Raw genomic sequence first — 21,572 nt, forward strand, 5'->3', positions numbered from 1 at the left:
TATGCTCATTTTATCATTTTGGTCATAAACTTTATGTTTTGGATTTTTTGGTCCTGAACATATGGAAATTTGATCATTTTGGTCCTCCGTCAATATTTCCGTTAATATTTAACGGTCAACCATTTTAATCACAATTTTGACCAACTTAAAGCAATTTTTAATTATTTAATAACTCTTAATCATAATTTTAATTATTTTAAGAATATATCATTTAAAATAAAAAATAAAGAGGAAGTCTACTGACATTTTTGAAAAAAAACGCGATTCCTTCTCTCGCCCTCTCTCACACAGCGCCGGCGAGCGGCAAGCGACGAGCGGTGGCTAGTTTCTCGGCAAATGGAGACGGAGAAGGGGGAGGGGAAGGGGAAGAGCACCTGCCTCTCAAAATTGAATCCGACTGAGAATCGACCTCAAGCACCGTCTCCGACTCAAATTCCACCACCTGCCTCTCAAAATCTACCGCGACCACCACCTCCGACTGAAATTCTGAAATGAGAGCAGAGGATAAAAATCCGGACTTCCATCAGTACTGTGCAACTGACGCAGACGTGAAACAATGAGCTTCTCCATCCCCAAATTTCCCACCTTAGCTACCATTTCTCCAAATACGTTGAGAGTTTCCTCCAATTTTCTCCAGCTCTCCGTCGGCTTCCCCCAATTTAGCAAAACAACCGCCAATTTTGGTAGCAGATACGGTTTGCTACGTTGCTACGCAGCGGCGAAGCAGCAGAAGAGTGGCGGTGCGCCGCCGAAAATGATGACAAAGAAGAAAAGGAAACCGAGTAGCAAGAGTGGTAGTAAGAAGGTGATTGGAGATGACTGAGATTGAGAAGAGTGGCGGTGGAGTGGAGTGCAGACTTCTTCTTTATTTTCTTTTTTAAATATCTTTTTTTAAAATAATACTATATCCTTAAAATAATTAAAGTTATGATTAAGAGTATTAAATAATTAAAAATTATTTAAGTCGATCAAAATTGTGATTAAAATAGTTGACCGTTAAATATTAACGGAAATGTTGACGGAGGACCAAAATGATCAAATTTCCATATGTTCAGGACCAAAAAATCCAAAAGATAAAGTTTAGGACCAAAATGATAAAATGGGCATATGTTCAGGACCAATTTTGACCTTTACTTCTATAAACAATCTATTTATAGGGTTTATGAGAGTTTCTGGCTTCAAAACCATAACTGTTGCATCAATCTCAATTCAAGTTTAGGGTTTACAGTCTCCACACGCACAAGGCTCTAGATTCTAGATTTTCATTCACAATCCATGACAACTGTAACTTTTTTTGTACTCCCTCCGTCCCGGGTTAGTTGCACATTTCTTTTTGGGCACGGAGATTGATAAGTCGTATTCTAAGCCTTAGTATGTCGTGAAATGCATGTATTATCTGCAAAACAGTTGCTCAAGTGTGCAGGATTAAAGGATCCAAGTCAGTAGGAGACGATTCAGGTGACGCAAGTGAAAAGGGCGCTAGAAGGGTGCAATACTGACCAGGATGCATGCCAGAGAAAAGGCTCGAGATGGAGAAGAAGGATAGCTGGGATGATCATTAACAAGGGCATAAAAGTCAAAACTTGAAGGAAGTCTACCCTAAAAGCAAGGGCAAGCCTCCCTATAAAAGAAGCCACTTGGAGAGAGAGAAGGAGTTCGCCTTTAGAGTTGGTCCCTTAGAGTTCGAGAAAATCCAACCACCACACTTAGTTAGAATTCTCTCTAGAAGATCAGTTCCTTCAGCATTGTCCAACCTCTCGTTACTCGCCATAGCTATGGTCACTTGATGTCCAAGAATATGCCGGAGAAGTCATCGATCCACCGTTCCAGCCAGTTGCCGTAGTAGTATAGCAGTATCATCGCCCGAAGTGGCAAAACAATCGTTATTTTGCTTTCTAGTTTAATCTTTACCTGTTTTCGTCGTTGGTTTTATTGCAAACACTCATCGTTGTTGCCTTTTGAAGTACTTGTGAAGTTCCAACGCTTAAATTATGAAGTTTCTATTCGTATGTCGCTTTGGTTCGAGTTTGCTTCATTCTGCCTAGGAAAATTAGATCTAGTTGTTGCTTTTAATTTCTAAGTGTTTTCTTACCTGGAGTTGTCGATTTGAAGTTGTAGTTATGTTTTAGTCAAATTTTCGTGCATGAGTTTCTGTTCTGCGTTGTGATCACCGCCTTGCATGTTAGTCAGTAGAAGTAAAATTGCAGTTTCACCGTTTATTTTAAGTTTGAGCATTTTAATCAATGGATCTTGAGTTTGAGGTTATGAATCTGAAGTTTAGTAATGGTGTTTGTGTTCATCTGATTTTTGTTAATGCTTGGTGAAGAAGAAAACGTCAAAATCAACTTTAGTTTGGACCACTTTTCTTTTAAGTTACTTTTGCTTTTGTTCCCTACTTTTCAGTTGTACTGTCCAGACCTGTCAGAGAGCCACCCAGCCACCAGATATGCCTTGTAGTCTAAATTTCCTCTTTTAGTAACTATCTACTTTTCATATGCCTCTGAGACACCTTGTCCCCTATTTCCACGAACACCATCATATGCCTGTTATTTTCACACCCACTAGTCAGTAGAGTACCTCATTTATTTCTTGCCTAGGTAAAATCTCAACCCAAGCGTGGTAGCTAACCAAAAACACCCAGGAAAGTCACCGCAGTTATCCAAACGTGTCCATCCTTGTGGGATTCGACCCTTACCTCCACTATACTAATCAGTAGAAGTGGGTTGAGGAAAATTGTTTGAAGCCAGGTCCCGGTTGTCGTACCAACGACTCAGCTGGGTCGGGAATCTCTTCCTGATCAGTTGGATACACTCCAAATTACATACGAAAACCGACTCATAGACCACAAGAGACCCTTCAGAGATTAAAGAATGAGTAATTAATGTTTTAAGTAGAATGACTAATAAAGTAGGTGAAGTGACTAGATGTTTTAGGAATGAGTTTTAAGGTCATTTTTTATCCAATAATTTGCATCAGTTTTTTTTTATAATAAAACCTAAATCAGATGAAACATATTCCAACCCAAAATTAAAACTGAAACCCTAAATCTGGGGCCTGAATCATCGTTCTTCTCTTGTTCATATCGTCCCCCATATCTTCTCTCAACGGTGTCCGAGACGGACACCATCGTTCCTGACACTCCCCCTCCCGTTACCGCAGTCGTAGCCCTCCACTTAGATACCGTTATAACGTGAATCGGTTTCTTTTCAGAAGAGCTATTGTAGTCCCAATTTATGATTCTAAAAGTTTGAGGTCCGATCAAGTTGTTTCAGTGAATGAATCGGAAACGGTGGTGCAGGAGAAGGTGTTTGAAGCGTCGATGTTGGAGACCGTTCTTCCATTTGACGACTCAAACGTGGTAGTGCCGGAGATGATTCGTCCGTGTGACGAATCTGAATTGAAGTAAACGTAAATAGGAGAGAGAGTTTTTTAGAAGAGAGGGTTTTTTTTAGGATTTACTGAGAGAGGTAGTTGGAGGCATAAATTGCAAATGAATTGAAGTTGGTGGGGTTGGTAGTTAATTAATAAATGTCATTAAATTAGCTTTAATTAAGCGTAATAAGGGGAACTCTAATTTTTACTAAAAATGGAAAGAGTGCAAATAACTTGGGACACCCAAAAAGGAAAATAGTGCAAGTAACGCGGGACGTAGGGAGTACTACTTACTACTTTATTTGTATTAATTCAACTATTTAATTTTCTCTTCTCGTATAATTGTTCTACTTGATGCATGTATTAATTCCACTATATAATTCTCTTTCTTTTCCTATAACTATTCTACTCGATGAAAGCGTCTCCGTAATTATTGTCTTCCACCATTTAATTAGTGTATTCGCTAAAGTGATTCCATTACTAATGTTGTTTTGTATGTAAACGTGCCACACATATATGAACATGCATGTCTTTATGCATGACAACATGAGTTTACACTGTTGCTTTTATTGCCCATATTTAAAAAATATATAAAATTTATTAATCGGTGGATTCCATTATGCATGATTTCAAAATAAAATATGTGTATTGAAATCTCACACTTTGTTAAACGATGTTTTTGCTCTTTTAATATTTATAATAAGTTATCCTTTTTCTTTAAACATGCAGTAGTTGGAATTTGCAATAATGTCAACTAGAGAAGAAGCTTCTTCAACGTCGGTTGGTTGCAAAAAAGATGTGGGCTGGAAATTTTGCACTCAAGTAGAAGCAACGTTTACGAACAAAGTCATGTGCAACTATTGCGGAAAAACTATGAATGGTGGAATTACTAGAGGTAAATAGCATTTAATGGGGAAGACGGGCAAAGTTGTTGCATGTGCAAAATTTTCGAAAGAGGTTAAAGACGAACTCTGGGAAGCTATAAAAACAAAGCTAAAGCAAATTCATCAGCTATGCTGAGTAATTCGAGAGCTTTCGATCTTGATAGTGATGAAGATGAAGATGAGCCAATAGTTCAACAGAAAAGAATTCTGATCGTGCAAAGAAAGGACCTATTGACTTATTTTTGAATAAACCCGAGATTGCAGTTCAAAAAAGGCGTAAAGAGAAATTGCGATAGTTAAACGTAAGAGAATATGTGGACAAAAACGAAGTGGCCCGAGTTCACCAGTCTTTAGCTCGATTTTGTACCAAGCGGGGCTCTCATTCAACTTGGTTAATTTGCAGAGCTTTGAAGATATGATTCACGACATTGGTGCATTCGGAAAACATTTGCCGAAACCAAGTTATCATGCAATCCGAGTTCCACTTTTGAATAGAGAATTGGAATACACTAACACTTTGTTGGAACCTAAGAAGGATGAATAGAGAATGTATGGTTGTAGCATTATGTCGGATGGATGGATAAGTCGTAAGCAAAGGACTATAAGTAACTTTTTAGTTAATTCACCTTGTGGCACTGTGTTTGTTAAATCTATTAATGCCACCGCCTTTGTGAAAACTGGAGAGAAGTTTTTTGAGCTACTTGATTCGCTTGTCAATGAGATTGGGTGAAGAACATGTTGTCGACGTGAAAACGGACAATGGGAGAAATTATGTAGCCGCGGAAAAATGTTGATTGAGTAGAGAAGACATCTTTACTAGACTCCATGTGCAGCACACTGCATCGACCTCATGCTAGAAGATATTGGTAAGATTCATTTAGTTAAGAACTGTTAGGTTTGGTATACTGAAAAGCATGTTTCGAGCAAGTTTCGCTCGAATAGAATCTTGCTTGTATACGTAAAACTCTATAATCCACTTTTAACCCGATTCAGTATTATTCGAGCAGTTTCGCACGAATAGAATCAGTATATTATTACATTGTGTTTGCTTGTGCATTTATAAGATGTTTTATAAACATTTAAATGTATAAGAAGCAAACAAAGTCTAAGTCTTTTGCTTAGTAGACTGGTTGTGGGCGTCGTCCACTTTAAGGTAACACAGTCGGTTCTATGCAATGCTTTGCAAAAGAAAAAGAAGAATTTCGATAGGCTTAGACTACCTATCGTGAAAGGTTGCAATGTCAGTTCGATTATTTCTAAGCCTTACTGAAATAAGATGACGTTGGTGTGGTATAGCACTGAATGGATCTAACAACAGCAAGACGTGTCTTTATGCTATCTACTAAAAGACTAGGTCTTGATAAATAACTATTTCTTAATCTACATACATTAGCATTGAGCATACGGTATTGATTATGCACTACTTTGACTTATCAAATGGTGCGGGTTTTTCGCAACCCAAATAATCCTGATATATTGGGTAGTGGTGATTAATAGGATTGCTATTATGTTGAATCGTGCGCGAGGTGAGTCTCGTTTGATAATGTCCTCAAGAGGAGCTTGAACAAGGTTTTATTATTCGGAAAACTGGTCAGTTGGAGTTTTATTACTCTATGAATAATAAATAAGTGTTTCTTGCTAAGTCCACTCTTGGAATTAATAATATGTTAATTAATTAAGTCCATAGCAGACTTCAATTAATTAATGGACATTTATATCTTAAGCGCGAGAAATAAATAATATAAATAACGGAAACCCGGATTACTTGTAATTTCGGATTTGGATGGGGAGAGTTCAATATTACTTCTGTAGTGGCTGCTCGTAATATTCCAATATAAGCTTGTATCAAATTGTGGGTTCAATTAATTAGTAAAAAGCTAATTGGGGGGGCCCATATCCAAAACCTTCCATAGATCCCTGACTGGGCCCAATATGAACTTAATATAAATAGGAGAATAAAGGAGAGACAGAATCACAATTATTATTAGATGAAATTTCCGTCCCCCTCTCTAATTAGTAGAGGAGCTCGAATATTCTTCAGCTCTCCTCCGTGAGGAATTTCTGTCTTCTTTTTATTCGAGTCCTAGTATTTTGATAAGATCAACCCACCCTGATATCGAGATACAGTTCGGGAACCAGTCGAAAGATCCGTGGTCTAGTATTGAAGATCATTGTGGAGAAGGCGCGAGCAATCGTCGATTCTTTGGAGAATCAAATCGGTAACTCTAAACCGTAGAAAACATGTTTAGGATTTATATTTTCTAAGCATGAATTATTTGCGTTCTAGCATGCAATTATTTGTTTAACATGTGAATTGATTAATCGCATAATCGGTCAAATAGATCCGTATCTGATTTATTTGTTTTGTACAAGTCTTCCGTTGTGCAAGGGGCACCAAACCCCATCAAAGAACACCATTTGAAGGGCTATATCTCTTGTGGGATATATTTATAGACATACTTTTACCTTGAGTCTGTTGAGAAGTTTTACAAAGAAGAAGGAACTGGCGAGGCCAGCTATTACCCATTTTGCTACCACTTTTCTTTCATTAGAAAGGATTCACAAGCATAGAGACAACCTCAGAAAAATGTTTACTTGGCGACGAATCAGTGCAAAACAAGCTATCTAAGGATGCTAAAGGAAGAAGACCAACTAAATCAATCATGGTGCCTTCTTTTTGGAGGCACGTGGTATTCATTCTCAAAGTCATGGCTCCCCTTGTACGAGTTCTTCAATTGGTGGATAGTTAAAAAAACCCCAACAATGAGCTACATTTATGAGGCAATGGAAAAGGCGAAAGAAACCATTATGAAATCTTTCAACAACAATGAACAAAGATAAGCATATATTTTTAAGATCATTGATTATAGATGGAATTGTCAGCTCCACAGGCCGCTGCATGCAGCTAGGCACATTTTAAATCCAGATATCTTTTATGAAAATAAGAGATTGGAATTTGACCACTAGGTTACTAATGGATTATATGAATGTGTTGAAAGATTGCTACCAAATAAAGAAGATCAAGACAAGGCACTTGATGAGATGGTACACTAGTAGTGAAGGCATGTTTGGTCATGAATTCGCGGTGCGGCATAGGAAAAGATTAGCTCCAGGTTAGAATTTGTGTATTCTAGTTTAATTTTGCATATGCACTGTAACTTTTAATATGATATAAAAGCATTGATATTATTGTTACATATATTACCACAATTGATTATCAAATGTTCACTAATCACTGTTATATTATTCTGCTTTTTGTAGCTCAATGTTGGAAAAAATATGGCCATGATGCTCCACATTTGCAAAAACTTGCAATAAAGATCTTGAGCTTAACTTGTTGTGCTTCTGGCTGTGAGCGTATTTGGAGTGTCTTCGAGCGAGTAAGCATTTAGTTGTTTATTAAATATGATTTTTTAATTCTAATATAATTCAATAATTAACAAGTTTTAGTTATTTTTATGTGATAGATTCATTCCAAAAAAAAGAAATAGACTTGAACATCTGAAGATGAACGATTTGGTGTACGTTAAATACAACTAAAAGTTGTGTGAAAGGTTCAGTATTAGGGACAAAATTGATCCCATCTCACTCAACGATATTGATGAGTACGCCGAGTGGTTAGTTGGCGAGCTAAATGATCCTAAAGTCGTTGGCACTGGCCAAGATTTAGTTTTTGACGATGATACACTTGATTGGGAAACTACATATGACACTTCAGGGATTGGAAAGCCTACCACATTTACTCGGTCTAAAAAAAATAGAGTCTTCCACGTCGTCGAGTTATGTTCGAGCTTCCAAAAAAGATAACAAGGACCGCATCCACATTGGGTAAAGCCGTAAAGGAAAAGAAAAGTTGCTACCTGTGGCCGAAAAAAGGACTTTTGTAGATGAATTAGAAGAAAAAGAAGAAGAATTAGAGCAAGAGTTTGAGCAAGAGGAGGAAGAAGGATATGAAGATGACGAGGATGACTACATAGCACTTGATGATGAGGATGGGGATGAGGAGTGAAGACATGAATTTGCATTTTACTTTGCAGTTTTTGCATTTTTATTATTGAATATTGAGTGAAAGACTAACTATTGTTTTTTATTCAGGATATTATATTTTTATAATTTTTTGCATCTTATGTTATGTATAATATTTTATTTATTTGTTAATTTATCGACCGCCATTTACGCCCTAATACCGACATGCCGACCGCCATATCCCTATGGCGGTTTTTTGACCGACCGTCGTAAGCCGCCATACGCCATTAATAACACTGATTCCAATTAGCATTTATGTGATGGATAAAACAGTTTCAATTGAATTCATAAATAATGAGAAAACATTAGTAATATTCAACTTTCCAAATTGTAAAATCTAAGAACATCCACATTCATGCTCTTACCAATAGTATGAATGTGGGCCCAGACCCAATTTTATTCACATCTATGCTCTTCCGCAAAATCATGTTCAATGGTTCCACCATTCTATTATTCAATTTAAATAGTTCAATTATTAAAAATAATTACATAATTAAAATCCTAAAAATTAAATATTACATGGTAATTAAATTCATAATAAAAAAATTGAAGTATGAATAAGAGATAATTTACATGGTAATTAAATTCATAATAAAAAAATTGAAGTATATATGATTTTGGGATAATTTTTTTTTAAAAATCAAATAATCAAAAAAGTGGCTATATTTTTGGGGATATGAATTTTTTTTTTCCGGATTATTTTCAATTTTTTATGAATTTTAAAAATAAATTTAACAGTGTGCTCTTCGGCACGGCAGTGCTCTTGCTATCAAGCACGTCTGTTCCGTCGGCAAGAGCACAGCGCCAAGCATGGTACTCGCCGCACCGACGGCACGGTAGCTGCTCTTCCGCAAGAGCACCACTGCGGATGCTCTAATATCCACACTCTTATTGGGCATAATCCCACGCAGTTATGTAGTCAAATATTTTGTTTTACAAATCTAACGTCTCAGTCATAAGTGATAGTTACAAAGGCAAAATGGTGACAATCATTTTTTTAATGAATTTTACATAAAAAATGAATAAAAATCACAATTTATAAATTTTTGCGTTACAATTGATTATTTGAATTAGTGTAACTGTTTATACATTTTTTCGTTACAATTTTCAGTCAATATTGCTTTAAATTTATAAATGATTAATTAATTGTTCAATTTAATTGAATAAAGATCATTTTATTGCTCATTATTTAGTAAATTTAGCCTATGATTTTAAAAAAACGCATGGAGAATTTTTTTGGCTGTTTTCATAATAATGGCATTATAACAACAACAAATATAAGCATTTAGTATAAGAGGAATTATATTTAAGAATTCGTTAAATGCTCATTTCCATTAAAAGAATTTTAACAGCCGACTACTCATTATAGTACTATTAAGAATTGGTCAAAGTGCATAGTAATAAACAAATATTCAAAATATATAAATATTCATAGCAACTACTTATAAATATTCAAATTCAAGTGTAAAACTTATAAATATTCAAATTCAAGTCTAAAATTCTTTAATATTTAAAAATAAGGCCAAAATTCATTCTTTAATATAGTTATAGATTAGATATTTTTAGAGCAAAAAGTAAGTTGTATTGCAATTGAGTTAGTATGCAAAATTAGTGCATATCTTCAAAGGTTAGTGCATTAAACCTCGGATGTATTCAAACATTCAGTTATTTGAAATATACAAAATAAAATAAACTAAAATTATCAATAAGAAATATCACAATTTTGGAATTTTAAGATTGGGTAGAAAGTTGAAAGAGAGAATATTAAAAGATACAGTCAGTCCGCACAACAGTAACATTTGATGTTATATAGCAGAATGATAAGCAAACGATCAAAACATCAATATTAAGCGGACATCTACAACTCCATAAAATAAATATTTTGAGATAATTATAGGTTAACAAAATATGAATGACAAAAAGATGTAATCCAATAACATTGAAGCACAACTCCATGGATAGTGAATGGAGAGGGCTCAAGCAGATTAGACTGGCTTGTTGTCCGCACAAATAAAATCTCATGAATCACAGCAAGAAAGATTCCGAGAAGATCTATGTGCGATTGGGTTTTCAAAATGCTAACGACAGGAATCAGGCAAAGACCAAATCAATTATATATGTAGAAGGTTAGATGAGAAATCAGTCATTCATATTTTCGAAGGAGAGAAGGAAAAACAGCAAATAATGATATGAACTCAGCAGCATGACAGATGTGGTAAGCTAAATAGATGGGTATATTCTCCTCGCAATAAACTCAAACTCAAAACATTTGAATCGTTATATCAAAACAGTGAGTTATCAGCCACTACAAAAAGAAAGGGAGAGATTTAAGACCTAGGCTTTTCCTTCTTCTCCTTGAAGAGGGCAAGCAGAGAAACACCTGATACCTTCACCACCTTAAATCTAACACCAGGAATATCTCCCACGGCATGTCCCTTACGCCCAAATCCAGCAATCAACACTTCGTCCTACAGTATAACAGTAAGGTTGAAATGTTAATTCAACACACAATGATAGCGAGAACAATTGAAAGGCCACCAAAACAATATGCAAAGGAGCTTACATTTTCTTCAATGTAGTTTAAACAACCATCATTGGGAACAAAAGCAGCAATCTTCTTGCCATTCTTGATAAGTTGCACTCTAGCACACTTACGAATAGCAGAATTCGGCTGCTTAGCTTCAATACCTCTATATTCGTAAAATCACAAGACAATTGCAAATCAATTAGAACGACTATATGATTACAATTAGACAAAAGGGATGGGGCGAATCTCACATTTTCTCAAGAACAATGCCCTTGGCGTGGGAAGACCCGGCAAATGGTTTTTTCCATTCATTCCCAAGATGAGATTTCTTGTAAGATTTGTCAGCCCATCTTTGAGTCCTACGGTGAGACTTGAGCTTGCGCCCAGCTCCCATCCCATGCGTTTTCCTGCAATAAGATAGAATAATGGCGTTAACAAATTGACACAATAAAATGAGATGCTTAAAAGGTTCAAAGCTTTCTAATCTCATCACTGCAACGTAACTCAAATTTCTAATTGGGCAAATCAGACGACAGACATTGAGCATTTATGTACGCAACTCGATAACCAGAGATGGATAGCAGGTCATGAAAAAAAATCAAGGAAGTAAGGAGAATAACACACTACATTATACAAGTAGGCTAAATCTCGACGAAGGCTAATCGGAAATTAAAGACTCAGCAGCGTCTAGTCCCAACAAACAGCCGGACAGTGAATCAACGGATAGATCCATTCACTCGAAGATCAAAAACAATAAACCCTGGTAAAATGTTTTATATACGAAACAAGTGCTGAGAGCAGATACCCCATGATTGCAGAATAGAGACGATGAAGGCTGGGAGGCGAAGAGCGGCAGCGGCCGGAGCGCAAAACCCTAGTCTGTTAAACTCAAAAAATAGTGCTAGGTAATTTTATTTATAGCTTCAAATTAGGACTAGCTGGAATTAATGTGTTGTACTGTACTACTATATCCTTCAAAAAATAATGCATGACAGAAATCAACATTACTGATTTCAATAATTCTTGTTAAATAAAGGATTTTGGTTGGAAATATCATCAAATTTAGCATTTACGTAATATTAGGTATTTTTCATAACCTTTCAACTTATGTTTAAAATCATCAAACTATATGGATTGTGCAAATTCTATGAATATGTTTTAGCCAAATTGATGATGCATCAAATTTTAATGAGATCTTTAAATTATGCATTTTTATGCAATCCTTCGCTTCTTGCAAAATAGACAAATTTATAAATAACACTGATTTTAATATATAATTGATAAAATAAGAGAAAAAAAAAAAAAAAAAAAAAAAAAAAAAAAAAAAAAAGAGGGAGAAAAGTAGTAGAAGAAGTGTTAGTAGATTGTGGATTCACTTTTTAAACAGTGGGTAGGATTATTATTTGTTGATAACTTTTCATATTTAAGCTTGATCTAATTTTAGGAGATAACCCAGAATGGTAAAGCTAATTTAGTTTTTTAGAATGAATATATTAATATATATAAGTATATACTTTATTAGTTAGAGTGAACTTCATAAATGGTAGTACCTAATCTTTCACTTTCGCACATAAATGGTACCTGATCTTTTATTTTATATCGTTTTTTGGTACCACATGACAAAAATAACCCTAGGTACCAAATATGTGATTTTTTTGTTATGGATGATATTTTTGAAAATTTCAATCAAATAGATATCAAACACGTGATTTCTTTTTTCTTCCTTTTTTTTCTTCTTTAGTTTCTTCTTCTTTCTTATTTCTTCATTTTATTCTTTTTTTTTTAGTAGTTTCTCTTCCTTTCTTCTTTCTTTTTTTCTCCTTAGTTTATGCTTTCTCTTTTTTCTTTTCTCTTCTTGTTCTTCTTTCTTTATTGTGTTTTATACATACACCTAATTGTATTAATAATACAAATCAAGAACAAAACACCTAATTAAATTAATTACTTAAAACTAATTTAGTATATATTAAATTAACCCAAAATGGTAAAGCTAATTTAGTTTTTTAGAATGGATATATTAATTTATATTAGTATATACTTTATAAGTTATATACATTTGTTTATTAAAATAATTTTTATTAAAATTATTCATAAATCTAAAATAAAAAAATGCAGACCATGTTACTTCATTGTCTTTATAGTAGTACTACAATATTTAAGTAATTGTAAGTGCCTTTGGGGATTTCATTGTCCTAAACGATGGAGATGATCATATAATATAATGGGATTTCATTGTCCTAAATAATGGAGATGATCAATTAATAAAGTTATCAAACTAGTACTATTGTTTTTTACATACAACACCAATATCTGAATATTCAATTCGAATGAAATCAAATTTTGAAGAAATATTGAAGCCTGATATCGTGAAAATTTTCAAAAATTTGTTTTTTTTCAACAAATTTTTAATTTAACATATAATAATACAAACTTAAATAGTTATTTTATTCTTTTCCACTAATGACAAAATCCAACTATATTTAATTTGTTACTGCATCACATAAGATATAATTATCATTTAAAAACGATAGTGATGCGATTATAAAATTCTTAGAAGTAAGATATGATTATCCATTTTATTTTAATTTAATTGGATTTTGTTATTGATGAAAAATATTCAACAACTACTTACAAACAATGTTTGTAATGTTATATACCAAGTTCAAAATTGGTGAAAATTAATTTTTTAAAAAGTTGTGATAAAAGGCGCCAATATCCCAATTGTGTTAATAGATTTTAACAAGAAAAATGTTATAGTAATAGCCAGTTTGATGATTGATTGTGTCTCACTCAACTAACATACTTTTCCTTTTTTGAGAATTTCCACTCTAAATGACATAGTATTTCTTAAAATAGAAATCACTCCCTCTGTTTTTTTTTGTCTTATTCTTACTTTCTTTTTTTCTTCACCACTTAACCCACTAAATAAGACTACGTAAAATTTTGTGCTGAAAAGAAAATGCTAAAATGCTCCATTTAAGATGAGACGGAGGGAGTAATATTCAAGCTATGTTCACATGTGGCTGTAATGTCTTTACAATTTATACTCACTCCATCCCATAAAAATATACCTTTAGAATTCAGCATGAATTTTAATGCAAAATTGATAAAGTAAGAGAAAAGACAGAAAGAAAAAGTAATTAAAATAATATTAGTTAAAAATGAGTACCACCTCGATAGAGAGAAAACAAGAGAAATGAGTTTTCATAAATAAAAGAACATATTTTTGTATGACAAACTGAAAAAAAGAGTGCAAATTCTTATAAAATAGAGGGAATAGTAATTACATATTTTAAGAGCAAAAACCGGTAATAAAAGTTTATGTTAAGAAATGACATCACGTGACATTTATATCTAATTTGGTGTAAATTTATGATATTTATTGTATGTATTAGTTTTAAATGAAATATGAATCCAATATGAAATCCTATTATCATTTATAGTAAAACCAAATTGAAATTTTTATTATAAAACGGACTAAAATGAAAACATGAAATCCACATTCACAAACAAAAGAATTAATAATTCACATATACTAGTTAGAGTGCACAATCTCCCAAAGTCGTTACAATATATTCCCCCGTCCTATAATAGATGTCACACTTTTCTTTTTAATTTATCCCACAAAAAAAACATTTCCTTTTATAAAAAAAGCTTTCTCACACATTAATATAAATATACTATTTTCTCTCTCCATCTAACACACAACACATCATAAAATACCATGCCATTTCCCAAATATGCCATCTACTATGGGACGGAGGAAGTAATAAAACATTCGGTAATTTGAAAGAAACAAAATAAAATAACCTAATCTCTCCATAAAGATTGAGTCTCAGTCCACATTTTATTTTAAAAAGTATAAAGAAAAGCGAATTGAAATATTTAATAAAAATGAAATCCACTTTTATACAAATTAGTTTTATACATACTAATAAAATACAAGTGAAACTTAATTGACATTTAGTAAAAAAATAAGTGGCCTCTAAATGAGAAAGTGACAAAAAGGGCAAAAATGGACATTTATGAGAAACAGTAAGTAAAATCATAAATAAGAAAAATCACAATTTTGGAATTTTAAGATTGGGTAGAAAGTTGAAATGGAAACCTACTAAAAGACACAACTTTAACAATCGATTTTCATTGCAGAATGATAGAACAAACGGGTATAACATTATTAACCAGTGGGTATCGACTACTGCATAAAATGTATATTTTGATGTACGATAGTGATCAGTTAATAAAACATGAATAACAAAATAGTGTAATCCAATAACATTGAAGCACGACTCCATGGATAGTGAATGGAGTGGGCTTAAGCAGATTAGATTGGCTTGTTATCCGCACAAATAAAATCTCAAGAATCACAGCAAGAAAGATCCCAAGAAGAACTATGTGCGATTTTGGGCCAAATCAATTATAGGTAGGTAGGAGGTTAGATGGGAAAACATGCATTCATATTTTCTAAGGAGAGAAAGCAAAGCAGTAAATTATGATATGAACTCAAGCACCATTACAGATGTGGTGAGCTAAATAAGATAGGTATATTGTCACGCAATAAACTCAATATTTGAATCATTATATCAAAAAAGTGAGTTGTCAGCCACTAGAAAAAGAAAAAAGGGAGAGATTTAAGACCTAGGCTTTTCTTTCTTCTCCTTGAAGAGGGCAAGGAGTGAAACTCCAGATACCTTGACCACCTTAAATCTAACACCAGGAATATCTCCCACGGCATGTCCCTTACGCCCAAATCCAGCAATCAACACTTCGTCCTACAATATAACAGTAGGGTTGAGATGTTAATTCAACATACAATGATTGCAAGGACAATTCACAGCAATGCAAGGAGCCTACATTTTCTTCAATGTAGTTTAAACAACCATCATTGGGAACGAAAGCAGCAATCTTCTTGCCATTCTTGATCAGCTGCACTCTAGCACACTTACGAATAGCAGAATTCGGCTGCTTAGCTTCAATACCTCTATATTGGTTGAATCACAAGTCAATTGCAAATCAATTAGAAGTACTAAATGATGACAAGGTATGGGGCGAGCCTAACATTTTCTCAAGGACAATGCCCTTGGCGTGGGACGAACCGGCAAATGGTTTTTTCCATTCATTCCCAAGATGAGATTTCTTGTACGATTTGTCAGCCCATCTTTGAGTCCTACGGTGAGACTTGAGCTTGCGCCCAGCTCCCATCCCATGCGTTTTCCTGCAATAATAGTAGCATTAACATATTGACACACGCAACCGAGATTCATCACTACAACGTAACTAAAATTTATGTATGGAAGAACAGCAACTCGATCACTGTAGATAGCTAGTAAGTCATGAAAAAAATCAAGCAATTAAGTTTAGCACACGAGTAAGCTAAACCTCGACAACACATGTGAAGGCTAATAGGAAATTAAAGACTGAGCCCCAATAAACAGCCGGATAGATCCATTCACTCGAAGATCAAAAACCATAAACCCTAAACGAGAATCGTAAAATGTTTTAAATACGAAAGCAAGTGCTGAGAACAGATACCCCATGATTGCAGATTAGAGATGACGGTTGAGAGACAGCGGCCGTAGCGCAAAACCTAGTCTGATATACTCAATAAATGGTGCTAGGTAATTTTATTTATATATTCAAATTTGGGCCAGCTTGAATTAATGTTTCTTTTAATTTATGTGGGCCTAAAGCCCAATCTTGCATGCTCATAATTTCCTTTTTTGGGATTGCAAATATTTATACTAGTTGGAAAAATCATTAACGAAAAGCGGATTTTAATTGTAAAAAAAACAATGGGTCATGTCAATTAGGTTTTTGTGCTCATTATATATTTATGTGTAGAATGTATTTTAAAACTCAATTTTATATCAAAATTAACGTCATTAGAATATAGATTACGTCATTTGGCAGATTTATTTTATATAGTAAGATTAAATTAGAGAATTAATCTTTTTAAGGGTATGTAATAATTGATGCAATATAGTTAATCCAGTGTTGTTAACTTATATTGTTGATGTTTTGAATTTTTAATCATTAACAGTGATAGTATTTCTTAAAATTCTCAAAAAAATCCAAAAATATAAATTTGGATTTAAATTATATTTTTACATACTTATATCAATTTAATAATTTTGTAAGTATTCTAATAAAATAATAGTTGCATATATTCAGACAAATAAATTTGCATGGAAATGTAATTTGCTCTTTACTGCATTGTTATAATATTTTAAGTTAATATACATTATGAGTTAATGATCTGCGCAATATATATAATGGTACCAAATAAAAATAGTCTATAACATTTGTTCATTGTACAGAAATTCCAATCATGTGAAACTCCCTAATATGTGCATAGGTGTAATAGTCTTGGTTGGATCTGAGTCTTGTTATGTTGAGAGATTGACCATAATGAATCTGATCCCTACACTTTTTTATTGGGATGGAAAAGAGTTATTCATCAAAACAAAAATTTATTCCATAAATCAGTCAAATATTCTCATTATTATGACCGGATGCTTTGGAAGAATTCATCATTCACTCCACAAAAAAAAAAGAAAGAAAGTTGACATCTTCTTGAGCAGCAACCCTATCTTCTTGAGCATATTCCGATTCTTCTTCTTGGGCGAATCATCATCAGATTGCGGAGAGCTCAGCCTACTAGTGATGGTATGGTAGTCCCAGGACCCTCGTCTCTCCCCATACTTATTCGTAGACAGCATTGCAGCAGCAGCTTCAGCCGCTTTCCTCCACTGATGGCACTGCACCTTCAACCTCCGCAGCTCTGCGTTGGACGCCTGCGCTGCATCAAGCTGCTCAGTGACACGTGCCACTTTCTTGCAGCTCTTATCCGCCCTCACCAACGCTTCATGCTCTGCAGCTCTTGCACACTCGGCTAGTTCCAGTGCCTTGCTTCGCTCTGTCTACGTCTTCAACATTTCGTGCCTCAGCTTCTCGTTTTCCTCTGCTGTGGCCTGTAAACTGGTCTTCAGCACTTTCACTTCGAGCTTGGCCTCTCTCTCAGCATCATCGTCTCCTTCTTTTGCCATTTCAACTAGTTTGATCCTCAATTCCTCGACTTGAGCTCTTGATTCTCTTAGTTCTGTGACAAGTTCAGCTTCTTTCTCCGATGATTCTGATCTCGTTAGCTCCACCAGCTGATAGGCGTTTTGGATCTCCACCGTGCTCTGTATCTACTCATCTTTGTTCCTCCTTTCAGCATCTCCGAGGGCGGATCTCAGTTCATCCACTTCACTTTTCAAGGTGTTCATTTCGGCAATTTCCACATCACTATCTCCAGGTGAAGAATTTGCGGAGAGATCACTCTGCAGTGTGGCGACGAGCTCCTCCAGCGATTTCACTCTACTGTTGGACTTGTCCAGATCGAGCAACACAGATTTATACAGTCCAACGATATTATCATGCTCCAACTTGACCTTATTCTCCGCAGTTTTAGCAACTTCCAACTGCTTCTCAGCTCTCCTAACTTCATCAAGGGCATACGATTCGTATTCTCTGCTATCGTTTAACTGAGTCTTTAATGTATCTACCAGAATGAGAGTTTCTGTTAATTCAAATCTTAAGCTCTGAGTCTCGATATGCGCTGACTCCGCATGCCTGGCTTGAGCAGCTTCCGACTTAGTAACCGTATCCAATTGCATCCTGAGCTTCTGAATCTCGTTCATGGCGGAGGCCAGAGCTGCAGAGTCCATGGAGTAGTGCTTATGGAAGGCCTCCATCTCCGACTGCCACTCCTTGTCTCGTTCCTGCAGCCGGGCTTCTTCGCACTCTGAGAACTCCTTGAGCTGATGTTGAGACTCCTCGAGCTCGGCTGCTATTGCCTTGAGCTGCTTCTTGGCTTCTCCAGCCTCTTGCTGAGCTCTTTGCTTCCATGCCTCGCATGAGCTCAGCTGCTCCTTGAGCCTTTTCAGATCCTGAGGCTCGGGTTTTCCCGGCCTCTTTTTCTGCCATTTGATCAAAAATGGATCATCACAAGCCACAACCATCTAACATTGAAACTGCTTAGCTCTATGTACCTCAGGCGGTGGTAACCTGCGATCAATGGCTTTAGAAGTTGGATCATTAGGTGGTTTGGAAATCGGATTCGGAGAGGAAGCAAAATCTGATCCTGCAGTTTTGAGCTTCCGCACGAGACCTCTGCGCAAAATAAATAACTAACAATATTAGGCTAATGATCCATTGCAATAAAAGAAATACTGACATGAATGATCCAACCTAGAATTGATTGAAATTTGATACACTGAAAACATAAGCAGAAGAGTTTACCTTGAGGTAGTGGTCTGCATTTAGAGACGGATCGGCAAAGACAATGATATAGAAAGCAACAATCACTCAGAGGGTCACCTGAGCCCACAACACTGGAAAGATAAAAAAATTCATAATAAGAGAGACTTGTAATGAGACAAATCCCAACCTCTAATCCCTCATCATCATCGCAACAAAGAAAGAAATAAACCAGACTATCCTATCCCTTCAAAGGGAAACAAAAGAAACAACCTCCACTACCAACAACCACAAACAGCAAGTAAATATTCCTTACTTCCTACTCCAGGCGTTACACTGTTCAGTAACACGGCAGCATCATAATATATAACCCACATAAATAAGCACTCTCCATTTTAGCATTGATATTAAAACGTGTATCATACTTATTCTTGCAGTTTGAGATAGATATTTCAACACTGGCATTTTATTTATTACTCCTACTAATATTCCTAGGTTGGTAACAAAATGATGAAGGACAAGAGGATATACAGCAAAACAAGCACGAGGTCTGAAAATAATATGCTGAATATCCTAATAGTGCAATAATACAATCTTGGTAATTCCTAATATGTAATCTAGAAAATATCAATTTTATTTGGCAAAAAAGATCCTAGAATGGAAAGAATATCAGTATTGAGTATACCATGCTAGCACGTGAAAGAACTTTTTTTTTTTTTTTTTTTTTTTTTTTTATCAAGGCCTATGAATCAAGTGCTTGGAAGAGAGCATCCTTAAAAATGTGTAGTAAAACAAAAGTTGAGGAAGAGGAGAAAAGCAGCATAATTGTAGAATGAAAAAGGAAATTTGAATCTTAAGAAACGCTTCACTGTTCTTCTCGTCCGCAGAGGGAGAGAGCTAGAGATTAATTATTAAGTCTTATTGGAAATTGATAAAGAAGACTAATAAGTCATAGCAGAACAAACTTTGTGTTTGGTACATAAGAAATTGGATGTTTGGAAATTGGAATATTATATTGCAATATTACCAAGATTTAAAAATATACTGGAACACAAAAGTTAGTAGATGTGAGTAAGCGAATAAAATATCTACAATTTTTAAAAAGCTAGCAATAATAGTAGCAACCTCAATCAGATTCGAACTGGATTTGTATATAATGTGGTGTGATTAATTGCAGAAGAAATAGAAGAACAAAAAAACGAATGGCTTTGCTTAGCTTAGCTTAAAATCAAAGAATAAAATAGACATTAGTCTTAATCCCCCACTGTAGCATAATAAACATATGAGTATGATATATACTCCACCGAATTCAAACTTATAGTTGGATAACACTAACAGCCTACTGACAGATTAATTTTTACAGCCTGTCAACATAATTATCAATATTATGAAATCCAATATGAAAACAGAGCATGTATAGTTCACACTTCACACCAAACATATTACTAGTAAATTTTCTTGCATGATCTCATAAATCATACATAATCAAAATCTCGAGCATTCACATATATTTTCAAAAGTTTTGAAAACTAGTCGACAAAATCATATGACTTATCAGAAACACACTCCTACCAGATTAACTCTATAAAAAAGTCATGCCCTAACTGATATTTCACCAAAAAACATTAAAATTGAGAACTCACTCATAGTAAAAATTATGGAACCAAGTAATCTGGTTCGCATAAAAACAGAAAACTTTTGGATATCAATTTGATCAAACAAAAGATGAATATATCTTAAAGACAGCCACCTTTGAGTAACAATTCCAAATGTTTCTTTCTTTATTTTCTCGAACCATGATGGCATGTATCCAAATGTAGGCTGCAATTGAGGTTGTAATCATATATAACAATATTATTTTGTAGACAGCAGTTGAGGAATGAGTGAGGTTTCCAAACCTAAAATGATTGCACCATGCGGTCGGCATTACGGAAGCAAGTGTTATTTTCCTGCAACTGAAAGAAAACAAGCTTACATGATAGGTTATGAGATAAAGCGCATCACTAAAAGATGAAAATAGCGTAAAAACTAACCCTGCGATATATAGGATCGGATTTTCACTTTTCATGCATAGGCTTAAGCTGAAAATTGAGGTATTGCAAGAAAAGTATCGGGCAATTATCTCAGATAAGAATAGCAAGGACTAATTTCTATGACGATCAACAAAAAAAATATGGATTTCTTGAATTTATACACTACCCGTGAGGTGGCATTGGCATTCTTGCTACAGCTACGAAAACTATTGTGGACTATTAGTTACTGCAATTTTTCCTATGACAGTCATCTAAAAGAGTATTTAATATCAATATAAAAATATCGCAATCAACGATGCTAAACCCTAAATAAAATGCAAACCATCCAAGAGATACATATTATGAGGTCAAATAATAACAATGTGTTCTATGCTTTTCCTGTTCTTCCGCAAACTTCAACAAGGCATTTTGTTATCCCAAAACTAAATAGTATAGAAAAAAGCTTCAAATAAAAAGATTAAGACTGTAATCATACCTAAAGATAAACCT

At 34.6% G+C, this 21,572-nt stretch overlaps 2 protein-coding genes and 1 pseudogene across 2 annotated transcripts; all 3 read right to left on the reverse strand.

Moving 5' to 3' along the window:
- Positions 1–10,498: 10,498 nt before the first annotated feature.
- On the reverse strand, positions 10,499–11,761 carry LOC125219616 (40S ribosomal protein S23). The gene is made up of 4 exons (XM_048121638.1): positions 11,615–11,761; positions 11,061–11,216; positions 10,846–10,972; positions 10,499–10,750 (listed from the first exon to the last, which is right to left on the reverse strand). The coding sequence occupies exons 1-4, from the start codon at positions 11,617–11,619 to the stop codon at positions 10,610–10,612; spliced, it is 429 nt and encodes a 142-aa protein (XP_047977595.1). The 5' UTR covers positions 11,620–11,761; the 3' UTR covers positions 10,499–10,609.
- A 3,573-nt stretch (positions 11,762–15,334) lies between these two features.
- On the reverse strand, positions 15,335–16,422 carry LOC125219013 (40S ribosomal protein S23). Its single transcript, XM_048120851.1, has 4 exons — positions 16,342–16,422; positions 15,869–16,024; positions 15,664–15,790; positions 15,335–15,581 (listed from the first exon to the last, which is right to left on the reverse strand). Exons 1-4 carry the CDS (start codon positions 16,344–16,346, stop codon positions 15,441–15,443), a joined length of 429 nt encoding a protein of 142 aa, XP_047976808.1. The 5' UTR covers positions 16,347–16,422; the 3' UTR covers positions 15,335–15,440.
- An 844-nt stretch (positions 16,423–17,266) lies between these two features.
- LOC125220094 lies at positions 17,267–19,231 on the reverse strand (annotated as a pseudogene).
- Positions 19,232–21,572: the final 2,341 nt, after the last annotated feature.

This window comes from Salvia hispanica, chromosome 4 (assembly GCF_023119035.1).
Source record: "Salvia hispanica cultivar TCC Black 2014 chromosome 4, UniMelb_Shisp_WGS_1.0, whole genome shotgun sequence".
NCBI lineage: Eukaryota > Viridiplantae > Streptophyta > Magnoliopsida > Lamiales > Lamiaceae > Salvia > Salvia hispanica.

What these genes read in the sequence shown, in the direction of transcription:
- LOC125219013 (XM_048120851.1), bottom strand. An exon ending in GGCATTGTCCTTGAGAAAAT is followed by an intron (nt 15,791 to 15,868) that starts GTTAGGCTCGCC and finishes CAACCAATATAG; the next exon opens with AGGTATTGAAGCTAAGCAGC. An exon ending in TAAACTACATTGAAGAAAAT is followed by an intron (nt 15,582 to 15,663) that starts GTAGGCTCCTTG and finishes GTTATATTGTAG; the next exon opens with GACGAAGTGTTGATTGCTGG.
- LOC125219616 (XM_048121638.1), bottom strand. An exon ending in GGCATTGTTCTTGAGAAAAT is followed by an intron (nt 10,973 to 11,060) that starts GTGAGATTCGCC and finishes TTACGAATATAG; the next exon opens with AGGTATTGAAGCTAAGCAGC. An exon ending in TAAACTACATTGAAGAAAAT is followed by an intron (nt 10,751 to 10,845) that starts GTAAGCTCCTTT and finishes GTTATACTGTAG; the next exon opens with GACGAAGTGTTGATTGCTGG.